General features: G+C 42.0%; 2 protein-coding genes across 2 annotated transcripts; both read right to left on the bottom strand.

Moving 5' to 3' along the window:
• Window positions 1-598: 598 nt before the first annotated feature.
• crybb3 (crystallin, beta B3) lies at window positions 599-3,248 on the bottom strand (the record flags this gene model as incomplete). The annotated part of the gene is made up of 5 exons (XM_084061982.1): window positions 599-951; window positions 1,755-1,897; window positions 2,576-2,708; window positions 2,874-2,989; window positions 3,174-3,248. 5 exons carry the CDS (start codon window positions 3,246-3,248, stop codon window positions 651-653), a joined length of 768 nt encoding a protein of 255 aa, XP_083918108.1. The 3' UTR covers window positions 599-650.
• Window positions 3,249-4,879: 1,631 nt separating this feature from the next.
• On the bottom strand, window positions 4,880-26,911 carry LOC311049795 (uncharacterized protein). Its single transcript, XM_084063645.1, has 10 exons — window positions 26,696-26,911; window positions 23,171-24,381; window positions 20,746-22,990; window positions 10,848-10,966; window positions 10,076-10,172; window positions 8,468-8,642; window positions 7,499-7,632; window positions 7,191-7,372; window positions 6,574-6,680; window positions 4,880-5,777 (listed from the first exon to the last, which is right to left on the bottom strand). Exons 2-9 carry the CDS (start codon window positions 24,364-24,366, stop codon window positions 6,605-6,607), a joined length of 4,224 nt encoding a protein of 1,407 aa, XP_083919771.1. The 5' UTR covers window positions 24,367-24,381; window positions 26,696-26,911; the 3' UTR covers window positions 4,880-5,777; window positions 6,574-6,604.
• Between the last annotated feature and the right edge of the window lie 171 nt (window positions 26,912-27,082).

The following is a 27,082-nucleotide window of genomic DNA, read 5'->3' on the forward strand; positions in this document are numbered from 1 at the left end:
TTGGCTGTATACCACCCCCACTTGAAAATATTTTGTGCCAGGGACCCCCATGAGAGAACATTTTGTTTAGTTTAGTAATCTAAACAATAATTTAAAAAAAATGTTCAAGATTATAGTTTTTTTTATAGGCTCTCTACATATTTGCTTTTCTAATTTCTAAAGAAATGTCCAAATGAAAAAAAAAATAGCAGATCTACAAGCTCACAATGAGGTGTTTACTTTACATTGCTCCTCAATTTGCTGGGGACCCCCTGGAAACCCCTCAGGGACCCCTTTGGGTCCCCAGACCCCACTTTCAGAACCACTGCTGTAGCAGGCTAATTTATTAGGTTATTTTACTGCATCCCGACCACAGCACATTCTCTTTGCTGCTGTTTTTCCAGGGCAGACTTTTTTTTTCTTGCTGTGCTGTTTTTATTTGACATATAATACCATAAAATGTCAAATCAACATTAGAAGAACACACTTATGTAAAATAAATAACACATTGTCAATTTTCTCATAAGCCAAATAAGTGAAACCTTTATTTCCAACCAATATACAATATATGGTTCATTACTGTCACTTCCAATTGAGTTGTTTTATGGTGGGCCTTTGAGAGGAGAAGGCAGGATTGCAAGGGCCTGGACTACAGGAGGAACTAACTGACTTCAGTTTGTCCCAGCTGGAGCAGATGGAGGAGCGGGGGGTGCGGGGTTAGGGTTGGGGGTTGGATTTGGGTTGGGAGTAGGGTTGGGGTTGGGATTGGGGTTGGGGTTGGGGTTGGGAACAGGCGTAGGGGCAGGTGCAGGTGCAGTGAAGCATCCCCTCTTGTGCCACTGCATGTCCCGCACGCGTCGGACGGACTGGATCTGAGGCGCAGTGGCTCCCCAATCGTTCCAGTGCTTGTAGTCACCATGCTCGAACACATACTGACGCCCTCTGTAGCCTGGATACATGTACCCTACCCACCTTGAGAGAGAAGAGAAGAGAGGACACCACAGTAATACAGTAGTACCAATGGACTAACACTGTGTTAAATGTTACTGTACAATACAATTGAGTACAGTGGTGGAAAGTAACTAAGTACATGTACTCAAGTACTGTACTTATGTACAATTTTGAGGTATTTGTACTTCACTTGAGTATTTCCAAATTCCAATGCTTTTACTTTTTCTCCACTACATCTCAGAGGAAAATATTGTACTTTTACACCACTGCAATTATTTTAAAACTTTAGTTACTAGTTACTTTGCAGATTATTATTACAAAACATACATTAACCACTTCAGCCCATTTCAACCATTTCGAAAAAAGCCGATCTACAAGCTCACAATGCGCCACGTGCTATTTTCAAATGATTTTATACAATTGAAAACTTGAAATGGGACATTCTGTATAATGAGCACTTTTACTTTTGGTACTTTAAGTACATTTTGATGCCAATACTTTTATACTTTTAATCAAGTATGAATTACAGAGTATTTCTACATTGCAGTATTTATACTTTTACTTAAGTAAAACATTTGAGTACTTTTTCCACCACTGATTGAGTACTTCCTAATGGTAGTGGTACGTGTCCAACGAGAGGAGATGTCCTGCCTGCAGGAACCAAACAAAAAAACTTTGCATGCTTTCCCAGGATTTCCCACTGGCTTCAATGTACCTACCCTAGAAGCCCACACAGCTGCAAACAAACATCAGATTTAGCATCCTGCCTTTCATGGAAATGCAGAGACACCATGGAGCCCCAAAGGGGCCTTAGAAAGGCTTACGTTCCATTCAAAGCTTTGACACTGGCCACCCGGTCTTGGAAGCCATGAGCCCATAGACTAGGGACGTCATCATCCACAATCTCCATCTTTCTGCCTGCATAGCCTGCATTTTCAAACAGATGCAGCTTGTGTTCTGCGCTGTCCTAGAGAGAAACAACAAGTTATATTTTGTGAATTCAAAAGTATATTGCGTCATATGCATTATCCCACAATGCATATGAATGGCCATGGAACGTGCCATCTCCTCTCTGTGTAATGAACATGTTCTAACAATAGGCTGCCAATAAATTACAACTTATCTTAGTACCATTAGGGTTCCATGTATAAAAACTAAAAACATAGGTGGGGGTTAACTTAGGGCTTAAGTCTTAGGCCCTATACCTCACCATAATTGAGGTAGATAGTCTGCTAACAAATAGAAGACCATCTACAAGCTCACAACATGCAATTGCATTGCGATGTGTTTTGAGCCTGTATATCTGCAATATTTCTTATATTCTAAATTTGAAAATAATGAAACATTTTTGATAAATCTTGACAAATTTAGAAACTTTGCTCAAAATAGAGATTCCAGGATTAACGTGGTTAACATACATTTTTAATTAAATTGTGATATTATCAAACCTAAATATATATTAAAAATATAATTTCCCAAAAGATAATGTATGTATCTAAATCAGTCTGACCAAAACCAGGGATAAAACATATCCCCACGGCCACCGGTGATCAAAATGAATGACCAGAAGGGGGGTATCAAAAGCAGAAGCATGGATTCCCCCCTAGCAAATCAAAGCCCGAATACTGGTGAGTACTGTACTAACCATTCTGAGTGGCTTGAAGGAGCCCAGACAATAGCTACTCTGACTGTTAGTCCATGTGCTCCAACGGGGATATTCTCCTTTCTCCAGCACAAACTGCTCCCCCTCAAAGCCGGAACGCTCGAACCCCACCCAGCTGAGGACATGAAGGGACATGGTGTTAGAGACAATCACATGCATGCTGCTTCTAACCCAAACAGCAACTGTTGAATGTGGTGATGGTTAGATGGTACAATGGTGCATGGGAAACAATTTGACTAAACCAGTGAATGGCATTTGTTTGCGAAACTGGATTACTCACGGTCCCGACTCCACGATGACCGAGCCCACCCTCTCTATCTTCTCCATCACATCCTTACACTCAGCAGACAACTCCACCTTCTTTCCACAGAAGTTCTCAAACTCAAAAGCCGCCAACTGCAAGCCAGGAGAAGACAGAATATAATCACATTTTGGAACATAATGTGGATTCTCTACAGGCTGCATTTCCACAATGCCATGGCAACCCTGTCTATGCGTACAGTATATTTCCCAGTGTTTATGTGGTCAGATAAACATTAACACATGAATTCACACAACTTGGTAAACCTAGAAACTGTACCTTGAAGGTGGCTCCGGCCCCTCCTTGGCTCTTCCCCGCAGCCAGCTGGTCTGGGGCTCCCTGCTGTTCTGACATTTTCCCTCTGCAACGCACAATTGCAGATTGAGGATCACATCCAAGCAGGGAAAATCAGAGGACCAGCAAGTGTTTAGCACTCTCCCGTGCTACAGATGGGAAGATGTGACATACAATATGTATAACACCCCAGCTAGTTTCACTACGCTTGAAAAGTAAAATGCAGTAGAATACTTCACTGATGTATTGCAGAATTGGATTTCTAAAATTAAATGAAAAGATGGTCAGTTTTCAATATAAAATAGAGAGGACATCATGCAGTGACATTTCCCCTAACCATGCCTAAGCCTGAAAGCAAAACATTGACAAATTTTGCTGTGCAAATTCAGCATCCCCAAAACCTAATTTCTCATACACACAACTCAGAATGCAACTGTAGATTGTGTATGGAGGCAGCGAAAAGAAACTTGGGAAAGTACTAAACAGGAAGATGGAAGACCTGTTGAGGGAGAGGGGTAATCTTTTTTTTTTTTTTTTTTTTACCTGGATGGCTTGTGCTTCACTGCACCACGTACGAGCCACACACTCTCCGTCTTTTCTTTCTTTCTCTCTTTTCTGTCTCGCTCAGTGTGAGGGCGTGTGAGTGTGGAGGCCTGGTGAGTGGTCAGTGGAGGCCAGTGGGGGGTATTTATGGTTTATTTCTGGCCACAGCAGCAAAAACCCTGTTGATGCAGCAAGTCTGTCGCTTCCATTGTGTCCATCACACTGCCTCTCAATAGACTTGCCCTCTGCCCCTGGCACACTGGCACTCGCTGCCCTGCACTGCCCATGCTGCCATCCTGCTCACGGCCCTACTGGGCAAAACACACTGCCAGCCATGCAGGAGGATTCATAGAGATCAACCCAACTCAGCACTATTGGCCCCACCCAACTATTTGGCTGCCCAGACACCTATCTTATACCACTTTCTCAGCTTTCTCGTTATCCCGCTTACTTACTTACAGTGTTACTACTTAGTATCTTCAAATGTTCTGTTTCTTCACACTGCTGTTTTCATCAAAAGTCCTCTTTGGTCAACTCACTTCTCCATCCTTTTGCTGCATAGCGCTGACAAGGATGTTCTTGGTTTTGGGTTGAGAAATTGTGTCTTTTTCCACACTGAGTTTTTTGGACTTTGTTTTGCTTTTCAGTTTGTTTACTTGTTTCTTGTTCGTGTCACTTTTGATTCGATCTTCTTCTCAGCATTGGAGGTTTTTATTCTTCTTCTGGGCTTTACCATTTGGGACTTTTTTGTTTTAATTTTGCTGTCATAAACTGTTAAGTTGTCTCTGCACTTGCGTTTCCAACCCTTTTGTACACAGAGGGTTGTGTCTCAGCAAGTTAGGGCCTGAGACCCAGGTCTGGTTCCTGACCCTGACAAAAGCCTGCGGCACATGAGTTTCATGAAGACAATTTTATTTCCATTTTATTCCTAAATTGTATGTTACTTACTGACCCATTAGGTCGCATACTTGGCCATGCTGCACTGACACTGCTTGCATAAAAATGCAAGCAGTGCCAGTTCTGCTTACCAAAAGTGGCCCACTGGGCACTCACATTCCACGGCCGGCTCCAAGCCAGCGAGCCAGGCCTCTAACCAATTTAAAGTTTGAGAATACATTTCACATAAAAAAGCACACAAGTACATTGCATAGAAAAACATTATATTCCCACAATTTATTATCATACAGATCTCAATCAAAAATGATTAGTTATGAAAATATTTATCTTAACCAACAGACAGATACAAAGTTAATAGATGCTATTTTTGACTGGTTTAGGTATTTTGAAAAGGCTATAATTCCCATGACCATGTACAGTTTACAGTAAATGTGTAGTTGCTCTTCTATTGTCTTTGTTTACATGTACTTTATAGATGGAGAGTCTTTAAAGTGTTATGTGGTTGTGGGTCAATCTGTGTGTGGTGCCGTACAATTATGTAATTCACAATGTAAGTCATTTTGAGCATTTTATAGACCTTTTACTAGAATATATTGTAATTTGTTCAGCTAGATAAAATGGTATATTCTGTTTTCATATTTTCTGTACATATTCTCTTTTGTAGTTATTTTTCTGTGTGCTTACACACAGCTCGAACTTTCCATCACTTTAAGCATGATCACCTTGGTCTAATGTACCTTCAACCCCAGTAGATACAGTTTACAGTGCTCTTGCACATAAGGCAAAACAATAAAAGCACAATGACCTTGTTCCAAATTACAGTGCTCCATTCTTAATCCATTTGGTATGACAGTAAATCAACTGTGTGCTTGACCATAACAGATCATTCTTGGCACTTGGAAGGCACTTAGATCATCTCATCTCAAAAACCTGATTTATTCCACAAGTAATAACAAAAGTATTCTGAATGGTCAACAAAAAGTGCTCAAAGGCCAACATGCCTCACAAAAGCATACATTTCCTTTCCTTCCATATTTTCAGTTCATGTCTGCATAAATACACAGGCATGGAGCAATCCCATGAGAAGATATTTTCTCAGAAGTTATAGCTGTGAAAAATTCCTGCTCCACTTCAGGAGTTCAGCGTCTCCTGAAAGATAATCAAACCATAAAGTGCATTTTAGCATCACTATACAAACAATTACACGCACAAGAAGGAGTCAAGGTCGGGAGAAATAGGGATCCTGATGATAAAAGTGGCAAGAAATCTAAAGTAAAATTGAGAGTTATGCTTTTCTCCTATGTAGTAGGAAGAGATTTACATGATACTAGATCTACATAATGCTAGTTGATACTAGATATTATATTAACACATTAAAACCCGGTTTACATCTGTGTCATTTTAAATTTTAGCTATATATATATATATATATATATATATATATATATATATATATAGCACATTGGTTCTCAAAGTGGGATCTGGGGACTCCCAGGGGTCCTTGGGGGGTACCAGGGGGTCCCCAGCAAAAGTAGTTAATATAGCATCCCAATCATTTTAACCACTTTGACTATTCAAAAATAGCAGATATACAATAGTGTAGTCACTTCGTGCAAGCGCACGACAAGCGCTATGAGCTTGTAGATCTGCTATTTTTGAAAAACCGTGAAAACTTGTGCAAATCTTTGAATACATAAAATATTTTGAATTCAAATCTTTGCTTCTAAGGGGGGCCCTGGAGCAAAATATTTTGAGATTGGGGGTTGGTGGCCACATAGAATTCTGGTGGTCCTTGACATGAAAAAGTTTGAGCACCACTGATATAGCACCATACGTTTTTCAGAAAACTGTTAGGAATAATCAGACATTTTTAGAATCGGCCTCAGGTCTTAATGGGTTAACTAGATTTCATGCAGTAGCGAGGTATTCAAACATTACTCCTCACCCATGTTGACTCATTTGTGCCTGGTAACTGCTTAGGCCTCACTGTCGCACTGACTCAAACGTTTCTTTGACTTCAGTTCTTTCAACCAGGAGGGGGCAGAGTTTGTCCTAGGAGACACACGATCACAAATGGAATGTCATCATGTCCACATGCAGTCATAACTTTTGTGTAGCACAGATTTGGCATGATACCGAAAACATCGCTTTGCATGTGTATGTTTCCCAGAATGTACAATATATTGTCACTGTCGGGTGGAAACCTTGAGTGTTACTTTTCAGGAAATGGAAAAAGAGAAACCTGTGTTTCAATGGATGTAATGTAGTTATTAACTTTAGTCACAAGCTCTAGTACTTCTCATTGGTTTAACATTTATAAAACCCACAAACAGAATTAATGACTTCCAAACTGACGACCCTATTTGGGCCATGTCATTACAGGAAAAAAATGTCAAACCTCGAACATTCAGGGGTTAACACTGTCATACGATGAAATACAAGATTACATAATTTATGAAAGAAATAAATATGGATACAAGGTTTCCCCAACAGCAACGATATTTCAAAGGTACCTTTTCAAGGTTTTGTAATGATTCTGCTGTAACGCTTGTTGGTGCTTACCCTCCGCCTGTGCCTCCTATAGGGGGCAGCACTCGAGCAGCCCCAGCCAGCAGAGCAGGAGAACGAGGGGAGCGTGAGAGCTGAGAGGTAGGTGGCGCTAGCTCCTCACCTGGACTCTCCTCCTCCACTCCTTTCTCTGGGCTTTCCTCTGCGCCTCCTCCCGTTCTCTTTTTCAGCTGAGCCTTAAAGCAGGACACAGACAAGTACACAGCTCCTCAGGGTTCGTTTTTAAATGCCAGCCTACTATTTATCATGCCATAGCAAACTTGGAAAGTCATTGATTTGATTCATTGTTTGACAGCACCTACCATGAGGGCAGAGGGATTCATCCTAGGGAAAATGGGGACCCTCTGAGAAGTAGGAGGGGGAGAAACGACCTCCTTCAGTCTGGGCTGCTCCTCCTCAGACTCTGATGCCCGCCTCTTGGATACCACTTCTCCATCTTGGTAAAACAGTCAATGGACCAATTAGTGCAAACATACAATATATCAATGTTTCCAGAATGCTTTTCACCTGACTATGGCCATGAAACCCTAAGCTTCGCTTCCATAAAGTTCCATTCAATGAGACAGGGTGGAGCTGCCTCTTGTGGCGCGTTGGCGCATCACGTGCCGTTGCGTGGAGTTCAGCGATGTTGAACTCCACGTGATGGCATGGCGGTTTGGTGCCTTGGCATGCGTTGGCTAAACCCCTTGAGTTGCTTAAGTGTAACGTAATGTAGTAGACCATGATGTAAGAAACACAGCTGCAGCTAATAAAATGAATAAAGGGTGTTTTAGATCTAGGAGTGAGAATGTGCAAGCATTGACAAGACTGTTGACTATACTATGCTTGCACATTGCCATATCCATGACTCAGGACACACCTAAATCTAACACACCCATTGTTAATTTTATTAGCTGCATACTAGCTTGTAGCTTGTATGTATATTTTAACCTGTACATGAAAACAAACTTCAACATTTGCCTAGGGGTTTGTGCCCCTTTAAGTGATTGATTAATGATAATAATAATACAAATCATTGTTAGGTTATTAGATTAATAAGATGACTGAGGTGATAAAAAAAAGAGAAATAAAACGTATATTTTAGACAGCTTTTTTGTTGTTGCTTTATTTAGATGAGAGATACTGTAGGAAACTAGTGCAGGGTAGGGGGACGGACATGGATCCAGGGAAGTTGCAATTAAGTTGTTGATGCACAATCTAGTCATCTACATGTACACCATTTTAAGATTACTTTAATTACAAATGGATTGATGTAATAGGTGCGTGCTAACCTGTAGAGTCGCACGTCCTCCAGTCAGGAGTGGTAGGAGTGGCGCTCTCAGTATGCGTGGGCAATGCTGCTGGGGAGTTTCGGACAGATGTTGGCAGACGTGTTCGCTGACTCCTCCTCTTACCTAGCTGTGCCCGTGACCTCTGGACCTGGTTGTCCAGGAGAGGGGTGGTGCTCTGTGCACCAAAAGACAACAAAACAATGATCAGACACTTCCAAGAAAATCTTCTAGGCCAGTGGTTTTCAACCCTTTTCATATCAAGGTCCATTATTTATTTGGCATTTGAGCCAAAGACCACCATTTGATGAGATTTAGAATCTCAGACCCAGGACTTAAAATATTTTGTTGTCGTTGGATGAGATTTTGTCCACAATTCCATGCTGTATTGATGTGGTGCCATTAGGAGAGATAACAGGCAGACGTTGATCAAAATAACAATTCTTAAATTAAGCCATGCAAGATGTTCAACAATGAAACCAAATAGAACCGTAAGGGTCCATTTGGTTTCATTTTACGCTCTCAAGAGTTAAAAGATCTATGAGGGTCCATTTGGTTACCAACTCTCCATCATTTAGCTGGGGACCACCTGGAACCCCCTCAAGAACCACTGGTGGTCCCTGGAACACTGGTTGAGAACCACTGTTCTAGGCAGGTGCCAGACCCATAGACAGGAAATGAAAGTCTGCACACTGTTGCTCCCCTTTGTATATTTGAATCCAGCACTGCTTCGAAATGTCACTAATGGTGTTGGACTGACATCTGCAAAGGAGAGCTATATTCTGCAGACTTTCATTTTCTGTTTTCAAGATTTGTGCACACACACACGCATGTGCAGGCCATAAAGAAATGAATACACAGTCATAGTTACGTTGTAATGTGCTACCATACACACAACCAACACAAAGCAAAGTGACATCTCAATGAAGATATTACTACCGTTCACATGCACAACAAAAATATAAAGATAGCAAATAGTAAACGTGTTCACTGTTCACCAGTGATGCTGTGCTGGCGTTGTGTCGAAAAACAACTAAATGTCTACAAGAAAAATAATATGTGGCCATTTCTCACTTAACAGAACACGATAAGCTTGAAACAACTATGTATAAGTCTAGGTTTATAGCTTATAGTGTGCAGAGCATGTGCCATGCATGTGGTGTCACCGCTGATGTCATTGAGTGGGTGTAGTACGATTAGTTCACTCCTATCCTAGGTGGAAAACATAAGCAGAGCTTTTAATGCTGTGGTGTGTGTAAGGGATTCATGAAAAGTATGAGGTAAATGCTGCTTCTCGTGTTGCCTAAACAACTACAAACATGGCTGTCATGTTTTTCTTGTGACTGGCCTGTGTGGTCCAACATCCAGCAAATGCATATTTCTCGCCACAAATGTTTTCAGAAACATATTTTAGTGTCGCCTTTCCTGTTAGTCCTTTGGGTCATTGGCAATCAGGGAAGACTTGAGTTCTTCCATAGATTCGTCGCCCCTTGTGGCTAACACGTGCTACAATGTGACAAACAAACAAACAAACACACCAAGACCAATGCATAGTCCCCCCCCACCCCACCCGATTCCATCAGGGTGGAGGACAAACAATAACATACTAACCTCAGGAAGGGCAGGTAGCTCCGTCTCTGTGTCAAGAATTCCAGTGTCAGGGTCATCAGGTGACATTTCAGGTTCCTGGTCACATATAGGCTTTGGACTAAAGAGGGTAAAAGCCAGTTAATTAATTTAGGCTGACATGAGGAATAGTGAGAACTTGAAGCAGAGGATATTACAATGATTTTGAGTTTGGTTCCATTTTTTACAAGCTCCTCACAGATGAAATTACATATTTAGCTTTTATAAAACACTAGGTGGCAGAGTAAGCTTAAATCTGGAAAATGTATTACACTTTGTTTTTGTTTTTCATTTCATGTTGAGAGAAATGTGCAAAATGTGTTTCATGTGTTTGCGTGTTGTTAACCTTATGGGCCAAGTAGGCAAAGGGTAAATACATTTCTAAATGTTATGGTGTGGAAAAGGGGTTATTTTGGTCTAGGAAAACACATTAAACATGATTCTCGTTTGCACAAAGTGCGTCAAAGATCTTGCCTTGTGAGCTAATCCTAGCTCTCAAACTGTACCTGTAGGCTACTTACTTTACGACTTTAATTTGATGTGGTACCTCGCCAATAGGGCTTCAGTTTGAATCATAACTTCTCTATATAACATACTTTGAAACCACTCCTTTAGTGTATGATACACAGATGTGCTCTTGAACATGTTTTGACTAGACTTCCATCAGCACACATCAAAGGACACTACTGACAGCTGATGTCATTTTCTAGTCTACAGTAAGGGTGATTTGGGTTAAGTAGTTCAGTTTGTTTCTTACCTGTCCATTGCAGGAGACGTCTGTTCACAGGACCCATACTGTTGGTCTCCTGGTTCACTGTTAATCAAAGCGTCTGTGTCTGAACCGTCTCCCCCAGTACAGTAACCTTTTATCTGCTCCTGGGGTGGCAGAAAGGAGAGATAATACGATAGTTAGATATAGGTAATATAGGAGAGATAGTGTAATATGGACAGAAATGTAATAACATTCTAAAAAAGAAAGAAAAAAGAGAAAGAACATGGATGAACTTGCATTTTAAACTATATATATCATATATATCATATATCGATTAACTATCTAAGGATTTCACATAATGCTTTGAATGTTTCCTTATCTTCTCATCTAAACAGTGTATACTATATAGAATGAAGGCTGAGGGAGATAATGGGCTGTGTGGGATGCCAAAGTGCAAACTACAGAGAAAGAGCTCCAACAAGCAGCCAAGCATGCATCTTTTAATGAGTTGGTTACAGAGGGTAGCCTGTCCTCAGTAAATATCAAACGTACAACTGCGTACACACACACACACACACACACACACACACACACACACACACACACACACACACACACACACACACACACACACACACACACACACACACACACACACACACACACACACACACACACACACACACACAGTGCATGTTACCTGGATACTAAACATCTGTTGGCTGCACAGCACTTGGTAATTTAATTCACATAAGACTACATCTGGTTCATAAGTCCATGTATCGTGTGAAACTGATAGGGTGTTGGAGTCACACAACAAGCAGCTTCATTTGCACAATGTCTCTTATCTGGCAGCATCATGGTGTGGATGAATGGGCTACTGAGAGGATTTGCTTATGGCCTCAAAAAGGGTGGGTGTAGATGTGCAGAGCCAAGTTCAACCTCCTGTATCTACCTGAGTCCATAGCAAAAGAGAAGTAATCGTCCATGCAGGTCTATGCAATTATCCTCCACCTATCCTGCTTCATCATAACAGTACCTGGTGCAACCTATTCCTTTTAATGTTGTGAGAGAGTTGAATAGGCATATTGTAACCCAAAATATAACAACTGTCCCCCAGACCATTCGTCATGCAATTCGACAGGAGAAAAGCAAATAGTAAGCATGTGTCCTCCACCCCACCAATGGTGCACCGCCGGCTTTGTGCAGAAAAAAAGACTGCCTGACAAAAAAGACTGCACTTCACTTGAATGAGCATAAAATCTATTTGACCAAATGATCGCATTTCTCCAAAGAATAAAGACAGCCATTAGTACTAGGCCAACCCAATTAACACACTTATAAATTGTTTAATTGGACTATAAACCGTGTGTGTGACCACCTGATGCCATCAGGTGGTCTACAGTTAGTACGCCTAACCTAGTTGTTATGAAAACAGATAAGCAAAGCTTTTAATGTGTCAACTTTACGCATTAAAAGCCTTGCTTATTTGTTTTGCTTCGTTTGTGAATCCTTTACAGTTTACACCATCACAAAGCTGAAGCCAAAGCTGCTTCTCATATTGCCCTCGCAACTGCAAACAAACTGCAAAGTTTTTTCCTGTGTCTCGCCTGGCTCACCAAAGTCAGATCGTACCGTCTGCAGTAGGCATTGCACGTTATATACGAATCAAGGACGAGCAACTGTAATGCATATTTCTTGCCTCAAATGTTTTCTGTTTCTTCCATAGATTCATTGCCGCTTGTGGAAGACACGTGATACTACACAGTGTGACCGATGACAACACAGAGACAAATCCATAGCAGAGAAAGCTGAAGAAAAATGCAACAGGAAGTGATACTTCTACAATGATGATGGTGATGATGTTGTCTAAGCACATCAATACATGGGCGTGTCTGTCTACTCCTTAAACATGAGTGATTCAGTGAGTTATATTAAAGTCTACCTCATTTCATATAGAGCAGTGGTTCCCAAACCTTTCAGTTCGAGACCCAAAAGATACATGGTGTCTCCCCCGAACCCAAACGTACAAAAACATATTTAATAGCCCTATTTAATAGTGAAAACAGTGTATCTACAAGCTCACAACATGTCTCACATCGCGGGCCGCGGCATGTTGTGAGCTTGATCGGCTATTTTCACTATTCCTTATTTTAATGTATGGAACTTTAACATTTTTCCATTTGTTTGGAAAAATATTTGATTTGTTTTTGAAGAATGTAGATTCATCTTTTGCTTTTCTGCAGGGAGCGTAAAATAAATACATTGTAGGAAAGAAAAACCACAAAAGGGGGAAAGAAATATATTTACTTGCAACCCATAAAAATTAGTCCTCAACCCCAAGAATGGGTCCTGACCCAGTGTTTGGGAAACACTGATATAGAGAGCAGCTACTTTAGTCGTTAAACCTGGAACATGAACTGTAGTGTCCCTATTCTGGGCATGTCATAACAGGCAAACATCTGGCAAAAATAGCCCATTTACAAGTTCACAATGCGTTGTGATGCGTTGCTGTAGATCGGCTATTTTTGCTACTTTCGCGTGACACTATCGTACGACTAAGTAGGGCATATGATGTTTCAGCCAGATATCGACGATATTTTACCACATACTGTACATACAAACATATTCCAGACCATTATGTAAGGCAATGAGTTCTTACATGTCTATTACTACTCTATACTTACTCTTGACACCATCCAATATTAATTATGGTTGGAATTCCAATATACCAAAACTATACTTAACAGACCACTAATAAAACAACGTTGTGTGTCTGCGTGAGTGCACACGTGAGTTTACATGTGAGTAGGCCTATGTCCTTAGTGGCAGGGAGGATGTACTGTGCAAGTTGAGACATGGCCAGATTCTTTATAGTTCTCTTCCAATACTTTTTCATCATGCTCTATGCAGTGGTTTTCATTTTTGTGCCCAAGCCCCAAGGAACACCACTGGGCACGTCAAAATCTCAAGGCACACCTGTATTCCCTCTGGGGGGTCCCTAGAACAAAATATTTTGAGATGGGTGTCCGCGGCCTCAGGTCTTAATGGGTTAAAAAAGTAAAGCCTGCAGTGCATGTTCCTGTCTCTTAAACCATATATAAAGATGCGCGCATGTGTAGCAGTAGTGGCTCAGAGCCTCTGCCTGATGACCAAAAGCCTAATATCTCCCCCGGCCAAGGGAGATATACCCCTTTAGGCTAGTGGTTATTAGGGCTGTGAATCGCCTGCCATCTCACGATTCGATTCCGATTTTTGGGGTCACGATTCCATTCAAAATATTTTTTTTAGATTCAAAACGATTTAAAAAATATATATTCTCATAAAAAAAAAATCCCAATCAGTTTAATCCAAATTATATTGTTTTCATCTCGACTTTAAGAACCAAGTGTAGCCTAGTTATTTCCGACAGCTCAAACAAAAAAATATATAATACCAGAGAGGGTCATGTAAACATTCTTGGCTTTGATGGAATCTTAGATTAGGTTTAGTTCTATTTGATGCAGAAACACAACACAATTGCTTTGACACAAGTAACATTAACGAGTGTCAACGAACGTCAGCTGGACAGTGACACACTTAAAAAAATAAGTTTTGGAAATTGTGAATCGATTTTCATAACCTCTAGTGGTTATGATGTTGACTTTCCACACGGGAGACCCGAGTTCGAATCCCGGACACAGAGACACATGCACTGTCTGTGTACATTGCTACCAACACAGTTTGTCTCGACACAACTAAGAAGACATCTGACATATAATAAAAATACACAGGTTTAGAAAACAGACCACACACACACACACACACACACACACACACACACACACACACACACACACACACACACACACACACACACACACACACACACACACACACACACACACACACACACACACACACACACACACACACACACACACACACACACACACACAATTCCATGAACCTTATCTAAGTATGTCAGGCTTTCTCTCAAGCCTTTCCCCAGTCTCTGACATGCACCACAGAGAGCGAGGATGTATGTTTACTGATAAAACGCATGCTTTGCAGTGTACACACTACAGGTCAACACTATCACATATGTCCTCCCTGGAGCTGAAAAGCACCCATCATGTTCTTTATTTAGATGTGAATACTTATGTTCTAACTTATGTGAACACACAATGAACATAAAACGGTCAGGACTTAATTCTGTGTGAACAGAGTTGTTCATTGAGAGTGAAGCTGAAACATTTGCTATGCTTAAGTTAGGCTTAGTATGGTTGTTTAATTATCTAAGCCACTATTTCTCAACCCGTGGTCCATGGGAAAATGTATTCAAATGTTAAAAGAAGAAAAAAAAAAGAAAGAATACACACACATTTGTGGGGTGGTCCTTGAGAATTATTCCAAATATGCTAGTTGTCCAGAGCTGAAAAACTAAGAAAGAAATAAAAAGGTTGAGACCCACTGATCTAAGCCATTTGAAAGTTGAAACTAACTATTAATCAGAAAGGCTAGGCTTCAATAAAGAATATATTCAGAGAAGAGAGCATGGAAATCCCGTCAGTAGGACTTGCAGAGATATTACATCATCTCTTACAGGGCAGGTTTCCGTGGTTCTCCTCTGCAGAGCCTGCTGGCGACCTCTGAGGGACACGCTGCGCAGGGATCTCCTGCTTCGTCTGGCAAAGCTACGAAGTGGCGACATGGCCCTCTGAAACCTTCCCCCTGCATCGTCTTCTTCTTCTCGCTCGCCCTCGCCCTCTTCCTCATCCTCCTCCTCTTCTTCTTGCTGCCCCTCTTCCACCGGGCCCCAGACCAGCTCCAGAGCCCCCTGGACCGACCGCCGCACGCTGCCCACCCAGCCCACCACCTGCAGCTGTGCGGCCGATAGCTTTCCTCCCAAGTACTGCATAGCTGGTGGCCTCCTCGGTCCTCACACACCTGGCCGTCGACGACGTACAAGGATCAACATGGAAACAAGGTAACCGGGGGGATACTCAAGCCCTGCCTTCATAGGGCTCAAGTGTCTTTGAGTTCTTACAGTTGACAGGTCATGTCTCTAATCTGGGCTAGCGTGAAGAAAATATGTTGTAGAAAAAGTCAAATGAAGGCAGTCTAGAGATGTCTTTCGATTAAAGAGGCTTAAGTCCAAATTCCATGTAGGTGGGGTCCATCTTTTCTCCCCATCCTTTGATGGGGTCAGGGCAGGACAGCTTCTTAGAACAGCCTCCTTAAATCAGTATCCATCAGTAAAAGGGGTAACGAAGTCTGGCCAAAAATGTTGGCACAGTAAAAACAGTCCTTCTGCAATACCTCTATGGCATTCCTTTTACGATAGGCAAGACATACCAAAAGACAACATTCCCAAAGTTACCTCATCTTCACAGAATGACGACCGGTGGAACTATCAATCACGTGCCATATCAAGTTCATCCTTTTGTCTCACCTTTAAATAATGAAGAAATTAGAAGGGTCTCTCTTACTCTGAGAGCAATCTCAAAGTTTACCTGTTCTTCAGCTCTCGCCTTTTCTCTTTTGTTAAAATGTGTTCTGCCTTAAAACATCCTCAAGCTTGTCTGCCAACATGCCTTTATCCCAGCTCTCGTCACATATCCATTTTCTGTTGAGGAAAAAAAAGCAGCGTGGGAAATGTCTGCCGCACTAGATATCCCAGGCCAGAAACAGAGAGCTGGATCACCCCTTTCTCTCACTCTTTGACTCCAGAGGGTGTCAAACAAAGCTAAGGTCTGTGCTCAGAAGTGGAAATTCCCGAGGGAGGGCAAGGCTGGGCCAAGGTGCTTTCTGTACCTTCCTCGATGGATCTCTCCTAGTAGGTAAACCAGGGTACACGAAGGCACTGCCCTTCTTCCGCTTTTGTAAAAACAGCAGAGATAAAGACAGTGTGAGAGAGAGAGAACAAGAGAGTGCGAGAGTCAGGAAGTGCTGGTGTTTATGGATGAGAGATGAGCGAGAAAGCAGATAGGGGATATGCAAACTTTCTTGTCTGTGGATGAGCCCACCCTTTTCTCAGTGAAAGAGAGAGAGAGAGAGAGTGTGGATGGAGGTGGAGGTGGGGGGACTCTCTTAGGGGCGGAGAGACAGAGTGGAGGAAGTGAGAGGAGAGCGGGGGCAGCCAATTGAGGGACCATTTATGGTCATTCATTCTGATATGCTATCATGAGAGAGGACAAGGGAAGGAGTGAAAAACGTCGTCCACGTCTAATTGAGGCCCAGTGACCACATAGCACATCCTTGCTAAAAGGCCCATCTGTCTATCCGTCTCTGGGTTCGTCAGCCACTCAGCCTGAATGAGGCCTGACGGTTGGCTGCACAGCCTGTTTGCACAGCAAACATCTAACTCACTCTGCTATGCCAAACTGAATAGCTCTTTGCCCGCTCTCTCTCCGATTCGCCACTAGTCAGACAGTCAAAGGTTTTTAGTGGAAAAAGTACTCAAATGTTTTACTTAAGTAAAAGTATCAATACCCCAATGTAGAAATACTCTGTTACAAGTAAAAGTCCGGAATTCAAAATGTACAGTAAAAGTATAAAAGCATTGGCATCAAAATGTACTTAAAGTACCAAAAGCAAAAGTACTAATTATGCAATGTTGCGACGCATTGTGAGCTTGTAGATCGGCTATTTTCAAAAGGCCGAAATAGGTTCGAGTGGTTAATATATGTTTTGTAATAATAATCAAAACCTACAAAGTAACTAGTAACTAAAGTTTTCAAATAATTGTAGTGGAGTAAAAGTATAATATTTGCCTCTGGATGTAGTGGAGTACAAGTAAAAGTACTGAAAATTGGAAAATACCTCTGAAAATTGGAAAAAACCTAAACATTGTACTTGAGTAAATGTAAGCAACAACCACGTCTGCTGTTGTGGCTCTGTTGTAACAGTCTCCATTACAAAACATTGTGTTCAATTCCGTAGTGTAGTGCAGGCAGAAAGTAGGTAGTGGTATTACTGAGTACCATGGTGCCTCCTGGTGGTCAAAGTAGCATTAATCTCAGACTATAATGACTTCCCCAACCCATGACTCAACATGCAGTTCCAATAACATTGTGTTGGCAGTTTGTACCAGCAGCATGTAGTACCTACTTATGGTCGCTCAGAGTGAATTATTCCACTTATACCTTACCTCTAACACAATTTACCAATTGATTACAATATAATCACCCTGATGAATATGAGTCACCCTGATGAAGGCATTGTTGCAGCAATGCGTAGGTGCATTTTTTATTCTTGCTATGCATTAGCCAAACTATTAGAGAGAGAGAAAGGCTTTTTAACTTTTCCACATGAGTGCCTTGGTCTCATCCCTTTTGTTGCATCAATTCTGTCACCCAGTTGTACCAAAGAGCACCGTGTTGGAGAGTTTTACTCTAGCCAAACGGATGCGCTCCTTCCCCTCTTTTTTCCCGATTAAAATATAAGTAGTGCTCATTAAAATGCTGCTAAAATATGCTCTTTAAATTGGAACTTTGTGTTGCTACTATGTCATCAATCTTGGAATAAAGTTGGAGAAGCCATAGTAATGACCTAGAAAACAGCTGAGTCAGTCAGCTGACTACAGTAATGAAGTACTGCATCTGTGGTTTGTGCTGATGTCATAACTATAGGCTTACCTTGCTACTCTCTTTCTTGTCCTGCATCAAGCTGGATGATTGTATATATGGTGTTTACGTCTGTATACTTTATTATTTATTGACATGTCTTCTTGTTCTGCACCAGGCGGGATGATTGTACAGGGTGTATACGTCTGTGTACGTTTATTAATATTTGTTTGAGGGTGTCTTTATTGTGATGTAACAAAAATGCATATCCTACGTCCCAACAGCTGAGAATGGTCTTTTTTTGTTTCGTCTATTATGGTCAGCCTAAACAAAATTACATTTCACTTAGTGAAACCACACAGCATTGTTATTTCTGAATAGTGCTTCCTGTTTCTGTTTCTCATGTTGTGAGAAACCTATACTATATTTATCTACCTGCCGTTTTCAGAGTTCAGTAATACACGTCTGCGGTCACGCCAAACTTTAATTCTGCCTGTACGGGCGGATTCTGCCATTCGCGTATTTCCGCTAAAAGACGCTCCATTCCCATTGAAAAGCATTGGCAGATTCCACCGCATATGGCAGAATTAAAGTTTGGTGTGACCGCACCTTAACTCATCATGGTCATTGCACAACGGCTTCTCTTCTGACAATGTGCATTTTATTTGTAATGTTTTTCACCACTAAAGTCACAAAGATATGTGGGGTAGTTATTATAGGCATGTCTGTGTAAATAAACAAACAAAACTCACCCATAGCTGTGGGAGATACCCCAGCCAAGATGGCCATGAATAGTCCATCACCTTTTCTCATGTATGTATCGCTTTTCTCTTGACTTCCTCTGCTTCAAAGTCAGAACCTCTTTTGTTTATTTTTTTGTTCACATTGATCAGTCTATGTTTCTGTACTATGCTATGCATATAAATCTATATGTATGCTATGCATTATTTTATCTCAATAGTTTTCTTGTCCAAAGAGTACAGATACTGTAAAATAACGTTAAGTCGCAATGTCAAACTGAAAGCATACTCACTTCCTTTTCTTTTTCACGCACGCACGCGCGTGCACACACACACACACACACACACACACACACACACACACACACACACACACACACACACACACACACACACACACACACACACACACACACACACACACACACACACACACACACACACACACACACACACACACCAAAAGCTTCTAGTGTCACATGCTGCTATAAATGGGAATCAACATACATTTTAACTGAAAGTCAAACCAGTCAACTGAAAGACAAAAATACACTTTAAATAGCTGAACAAACGCTTATGCAATGCATATATGCATGTGCACACATGCTTATGTATGCAGGAGCACAACAGGGAAATGGACATCAACTTAATTGGCTGACTGCACACTGGAGCCTAATATTTCCTTACTAAGAAAGGTGGCAGAAAAATGCCTATTTTGCACTTTGTATGTGTGCGTGCAAAGAATGGCATTTTTTAAACTACTTACAGCTTCTAAAGCTAATAATCTATAATGCCTATACATATACCAGCAAAACAAGGCTAGCGATTTACAGTAAAAGGCATAAATGAGTATAGTGGAGTTTCTTATCGTCACACCTCTAAAGTCAACACCAATCTTTCTCTAACATTCCATGTTCTGATAGCTTTTAAATGCTAAGCAATGAGCTGCTGGTGCCACGGCAAGCAGATACAATACTGGCACACGGTGAATAGATGTGGATTTCATGTCATGCCTGCATCATTACTCAATGTCTCACCTACACATGCATAGTGTGACACACACACACACACACACACACACACACACACACACACACACACACACACACACACACACACACACACACACACACACACACACACACACACACACACACACACACACACACACACACACACACACACACACACAGACAGACTTCTTCAGCTGTGACTTCATCTAGTTACAGCAAGTATAACAAGTCTAAGATATTTGTCTTATTGTTACAGGGCTGACTGGCTGAGTTGGTTGTGCTGAAACAATCAAGTACACAAACTCTGCTCCTTTGCCTAATCCTCTACCTCCTTTTTCACCACCCTAGCAACATATTATTTACCATACTGTTTTTTTCACAGAGGCTGTACAGTTCATGTAACCACCTGGATTTGAATTGGAAAACCAAACATCTACTGCCTGGTCAAAGGAGAATCCCCTTTAGCCAGGGAAGATATGGTTTCTGAGCTTCAGACAGGACTACTTTGCTACATACATGTATTGCAGTGTCTGTTCTTGTGTCAGCCAGTACCTAGGTATGTAGAAAACATGTGCTGTATACCACAGCATCGCATTACAATTTGAGAGGATTGGGTTGAATATTTTAGAACCAACGCATTTACCTCTTGCTTGTAATCTTCTCCTTCACGCTTCTTCGACACCTCTTCCTCTGTCTCCATCTCCCCTGGTCTCTGTGGGTCTGGGGAGGGTTTGGGGCTATCTGATGTCTCTAGCTGCTCAGACTCTGGTGCTTCATCGTTCTGAGGGTTGACATCCAGGGATACCAGCACATCGACCGCTTCCACCTCTGGGTGAACCACTTCCACCTGGGTCTGACTGGGGTCGGACTTGGGCTTTGAGCCCCATCTCCGAGGTTTGACAGAAAAGTCGTCGAAACGAATCTCGGGCAGAGGCTTCCCGACCGAAAAGTCACCGTACATGTTAATTTGGCTCTCGGTTCCCTCTTTCCTCGAGAGTGATTCTGACTTGGGAAGCACGTCTTCGGAATCAAAGCTGATCAAATTCGTCATTTGCGCTTCACATGCCACGGTCTCACCCTTGTCTTCCTTTTCCTTCGAGTCTGCCGGCCTCTTATCTTCCCTTCCTCTGTCCTGATCTTCTCCCTCTCGCAGACTCTCTGCTTCCCTCTTTTCTTCTTTCTGTTCCTCTTCAGTTTCTTCCGTCTGTCTGTCTTCTGATTCTATTGTCAGCCTTTCCTTCACATCCTCCTGTCTCTCCCCCTCTTTCCATCTGTTCGTTTCTTCATCAAGTAACTTGCTCTCCTCTTCTTCACTCTGTCTCACCGCCTCTCTTAAACGTTCCTCTAATTCTTTGGCTTTTTTTCTTTCCATTTCTTCTTGTGTTTGTCTCTCTCTCTCCTGCTCTTTCACTTTTTCCTCCTCCATTAGTCTCAAGGATTCTATTTGCCTCAGTCGCTCTCTCTCCATCTCTTCCTTTTTACACTGTAGCTGCCTTTCTTTTTCATTCTCTTGCTCCTCTCTCTCAACTCTCAGCTTCTCTTCTTCTCTTTGTCGTTCTCTCACCCTCTCCTCCTCCCTCAGCCTCTCTTTTTCCCTCTCTTCTCTCAATCTCTCCCGTTCTCTCTCTTCTTCTCTCTTTCTCTCTTTTTCATTCTCCTCTTCCCTCAATCTCTCCCTTTCTGTCTCCTCTTCTCTAAGTCTCTCCCTTTCTCTATCCTCCCTCAGTCGTTCTTCTCCTCGCAATCTCTCCCTTTCCCTCTCTTCTCTCTCTTCTCTCTCTTCTCTCTGTCTCTCCTCTTCTTTAAGCCTCTCCTCTTTCTGTCTTGCCATCTCAATCTCCTCCTCTCTCTGTCTCTGCCATCTGATCTCCAGCTGTCTTTCCCTCTCCCGCTCCTCTTCTCTCAATATCTCCCTTTCCTTTTCTTTCTCCTTCAGTCTATCTCTTTCCTTTTCTTCCTCTTGTACTCGCTCCTCTTCTCTCTCCCTCAACTCTTTCCTCAGATTCTCTTCCAATATCTCCCTTTGCTTCTCTTTTTCTCTCTGTATGTCCTCTTCTTTAAGTCTCTCCTCTTTCTGCCTTACTCTCTCCCTCTCTCCTTCCATCAGTATCTCCCTTTCCCTCTCTTCCTCCCTCTGCTTCTCCTCTTCCTCAAGTCTTTTCTCTTCCTGCCTTGCTCTCTCACTCTCATCGTCACTATATTTTTGCAATGCTGCTTCCAGTTGTACTTCTTGCTCTCTGTCCTCTTGTTCTCTTTTCGTCTCGTCTTCAACGTTCAGCTTTTCCTTATCAGCCTCATTGGGACATTTCTGTTTTTCCTCCGCTTTCTTTTTGATCGTGTCATTGTTCCTCTGCAGCCCTCCTCTATTATAAACTGGGACTGAGACTGGCTCTTCAGACTCAGGCTCATCCTCAGACAGCTCCTCCTCCCCTGCGCTGGAGTCAGACTCTGACCCCAGCACCTCCGGTGGACCGCCGTCAAATCGCTCTACTACCCCAAAGCGAACTGAGCGGCGTCGGACTTTGGGCGGTGAAGCTGGCTGAACACTCTCATTCACAGCCGAGGAGTCCCCGATAAGATTATCAGCGGCAGGCTGGACAACGTGAGGGCTGGAATCAGCAAGGAGATTGGTGCTTTCAGACGGCTGTGAACTCTCTGCTGAAATTGTTGAGCGTTCCAGTTGTTCATTAGCGGCAGCAGCATCTTCAGATATTTCCAGCGGTCTCTCAGCTGGTTGTCTAGCTGATGAGACCTCTGGGGGTGGATCCGCAGCCTGTGTGGATAGGGACTCTCTCTGGGGAACTTCAAATGGTACATTCTTGGGTGTTGTATCCACTGCAGACAGGTCTGACTCTGTAACATCTTCCACTAGTGGTTCGGACTTTGAGCTGTGAAACAGGTAAAACTCATGCTAGTTGAAATAGGAACTGCATCTCATTCTGTCTGCTTCCAAACAATAACAAAAAGAAAAAAATGCAGCCATGAAATCTGTTATTTGATTATAATATTTGAATGATTGTTTTCAGACAAATTGAAAGAAAAATGTTTTAATAAAATACAGAACCTACCTCTTAAAACTGCCTCGGGGTAGAGAAAGCGGTTTGTTCTCAGCCCTCGGAGACTCAGATGGGTCTGTCCAGCTTTTGATTCGCTGTCTAACTCCTCCTGTGCCATTTGATGGACTGAGGATCTGCGGCTCCTCCCTCTTCATAATAACCTCTGGTCTGGATGAAGAGTCCAACAGAAGACTAATTCTGCGTTTTATACTGCTTCCCCCTGACATATCCTCCTTCCCGCCATCTGTGAGCTCACCTTCCCCTATTCTGTTTGGCTGAGCTGGGGTGGTGTGTCTACGTTCTGAAGGCGTTGGCTTGTTTTCTCCATCTCTGGTGTTAATTGTAGGAGTTGTACGAGGCTGGGGGGTCAGAGACAGACCACTCGACTGAAACTTTGAGGTAAGTTCCATAGAAAGGCGATTTCTGGATATCCCCCCACGAGAGGTTTCATTGGCTGATGGACTGGCGATAGAGTTAGTTTTTCTCTGTGAGTCTTGAGGCTTTGGACCAAGCGGAGAAGAGACGGACTTGTGAGTTTCATTACCCCTCTCTTCTCCCTTTTGCTCTGCTGGGCACAAGATGGAGGGGATAGTTATTTGAGTGTTAACTGGTTTGGCTGTTACTGTTGGCTTAAGAAGATCTGGATGGTTTGATTTGGGCTCAGCGGTTTGTGAAGCTGAGCTGGAGTTGTTATTATTTGAATTATTTGGAGTATATCTAGGATCAGAACTATGCTGCTTTTCCAAATGATTTTTTTCTTCTTTGATTGTTTTAGTTTGTTCCTGGGTGTGGGCGTCTACAGAGATGAGCTTAGAATCTGAGGTGGTGTTTTGTTGAGAGGAGTGCTGGGTCAGGGTTTCCGACATAGGTTTGAGTACTTTTGTGTCCTCAAATTTGCCAATCACACGTGACTCTGACTTGTCTGCTGTTTTTGCCGTTGAGTTGCCGGTGTCAATTGGTTTTGAGAAAGTATTCAAATTTGGTTTAGGGCCTGTGGGTGATTCAGCTAAGGGGCCTACATTCTTAGATGCTGGGGTAACAGTCTTTGGGGCATGGATGGAGCGGATGACGTTCCTCTGGGTGGAGAAGGGCTTGGGAGTGAGTCGGGGTTTGGTTCCAAGTGCTGGCTTGGTGGAGGCAGCCAGCAAGCTGGTGGTTACTCCACCCTGGAGACCCTCGCCGGAGCTCCCGTCTACACGAGTAGCCATGTTCTTACTGGGTTTCTGGAAGAGAGGAGAGGAAAGGAGAATTGGCTGGGTTATTTCTACTGTGTTTTCAGTGAAAAAACATTATCACTTTCAGCAGGGAAAGCCAGCTAAGGTGGTGGTTACCTCGTCAAAGACAAGAAAGACAAGAGTCTGGTTGGTCAGGATGTTTTTAAACACACTGAAAGCGAAAAGGTGAAAGCCATGCATCACACTTAACCACAACCAGAAAAACCAGAAGAAAGGAAAGGGGGGGGGACTGAAAATGTTTTGACTGACTAAAACCATGGTCAGTGTGGTCAATATTTTACAAACAAGTTTTAATTTAAAAATGAAAAGGACTGGCATGCTCAGTGTCGAGTGTTTGTATGTGAAGTGCTCTTGGATGGGAAGGGAAAAAAGGCTGAGACACACTCCGATTTACACCTCGATGAGCAGTGACGATATTTTTACTACAGGAGCATTGGATTAAAGATGAATGTGTGTTGTTTTTCTTTCACTTACAGTTATATAATGACAGACTGTTATATCAGCCATACAGGTTACAACATCTAGATCATACCATAGAACCACAGGAAGAAGGGCAAGTCAAGATAAACATACAAATCAACACAGCAACATAATGTCTGAGTGCAAATCTTTCAACTAAGTCTACATGTGTGCGCGCGTGCGCGCATGCGTGCGTGTGTGTGTGTGTCCGTCCATAAGATAAAGAGTTATATAAGGAATTAAAAAACATGCAACTTGGAAGTAACACTGTTGGTGGACATTTTTACACAAAACATTTTTACACAAAACCAGTGTGGATTCATCCTTAAATTGAAATGCCACAACCTGACTTGGCAGCTCTAAATCCCCAGTGCCATTGTGAAAGGTGCAACATCAGAGTACAAAGTGAGCTTTGCCATTGTGAAAGGTGCAATAGCAGAGTACAAAGTGAGTGTGTGTGTGGGGGAAAGGAGTTACCAAAAACAGTTACATTAAAATTCAGAGGGCTTTGGACCACCCAAGTGGACCCAACATTTGTGATGTTCAACAAAAACAAACAAAAATCCATTCATCATTGAGTGGAATCATTTAAGGATTCTATACAGGATCAATGTTTTTCAAAGCTACTGTAATGTGCTGGTAAAAGGAGGTTATTGTGTCAATGTGTAGGCCTGCTTTCAATGAAACCGAGAGTATAGTCATGTATCCAAACTATTACGACATAATGAAACAGAGATTGAAATGCTTCACATGTCATCTGGTTTTTCCTGTAGGACTTCAGCAAAAACCGGTAAATCCACACCATAGTTCAATAATGTGTACCACTCAGTGCCAGCAGCCCCAGGGCTTACACACTGTGGCCCTCTCAGTTTATACAGGTATGATTAGTTTATGGAATGCCTTTAGAGATTCCACAGCTGCAATAAATCAAAGTGCAGTGAAACTCTTTCACTCTGTCCATTCAAAGACAGTGTCCTAAGATGACACTTAATTTGCATGCATTATGGCATAAACATTATGTGGTGATATAAGCAATAGTATACTGGCTGACATTCTGATTCAATGACATTTTTTTGAAAGTTTACTGTTACTAATTTTTTATTTTTTTAATAACAGCAGATGAACAGCTGAAATCAGGCCACAGTTTCGCCTAAATTGATTGATGATCTTTATTTTCTGGAAGGCTAATGCTTATGGACTGCAAAGGTCCATTAAGATCAACAGTTATAAAGTGGAGCTGCAGTAGTTGGTAGCTCTCTTTATCTTTGTTTGCCTTTAGTTTGTTAACCTGCCAAGGCTGCACACTGTACCTTTTGTATGCTCGGAATATCTTTCCATACAATTTCATTGGTGCTGTATTAGCCTGATTTGAAACATTTAGACTAGTCTACTCTAGATCTAAACTGGTCTTAGAAAATCCATGCAACCAATAATTGGTGTCGGTTGTTTGTGTAACAAATGCTCACAAAATTGCAATTAACTCCTAGGCATCCACATTTCATTCAGTTGTTAATATGTTACCAATAAACTCATGTCAACACTGGACTCCCTGTCTTTTGACTAGTGTCCTCAGAGTCTGACTATGATGTGAAATGTCCAGGATCAGTTCATAGAAATGCTACTATAAATTAGATTAAATATGCAAATGTATTAATGTTATAGGCTACTAAATCTCACACAATCTGCACATCCAACTGTTTGCTTATAACGATAACCAGAATTAGTCAAATATTTACAAGCCAGCGTTAAATATAAATTATAGTGCGACTTAGTGACGCTCACCTGTTATTATATCCCTTATAAAGCACACCAGTTGATTCACAGTTTTGTTTGATTTTGTTACCTTTTTTTGTCTTCAAGCAGTCATCCAGGTGGAGATAGATCTGATCTGGAAGGACAGAAATAGATCTAGACCATAGAGTAGTAATATTATATCTAGATTAGATCAGATCTAGACAGCCCAAAGTGAAATTGCCTCAAGTCTTTCCGCGTTTTGTCCCAGGTTTCCCCAAGTCGCTAGACAGACGTCATTCTACCCGGTAGCGTTGTGCCACAACAAGCAGCAGACAGTCCCCCTGAGCACTGAGGGACACTCCCTCCTCCTCCTCCTCCTCGTTGAACCATGCTGCTGCTTCTGCCAGCAGTTGGTGGAAGAAGTACTCACATTTTGTAGTACTTAAGTAAAAGTAGGCTACAATGTAGAAATACTCTGTTACAAATACAAGTCCAG

The sequence above is a fragment of the Gymnoscopelus microlampas genome, assembly GCF_963454915.1.
Source record: "Gymnoscopelus microlampas genome assembly, chromosome: 7".
NCBI lineage: Eukaryota > Metazoa > Chordata > Actinopteri > Myctophiformes > Myctophidae > Gymnoscopelus > Gymnoscopelus microlampas.

Coding starts and splice junctions, on each gene's coding strand:
- LOC311049795 (XM_084063645.1), bottom strand. CDS start 24,366: ATGGCTACTCGTGTAGACGGGAGCTCCGGCGAGGGTCTCCAGGGTGGA. Junction 10,173..10,847: donor ACGTCTCCTGCAATGGACAG/GTAAGAAACAAA, acceptor TACCCTCTTTAG/TCCAAAGCCTATATGTGACC. Junction 7,633..8,467: donor GAGGACGTGCGACTCTACAG/GTTAGCACGCAC, acceptor TGTTTTACCAAG/ATGGAGAAGTGGTATCCAAG.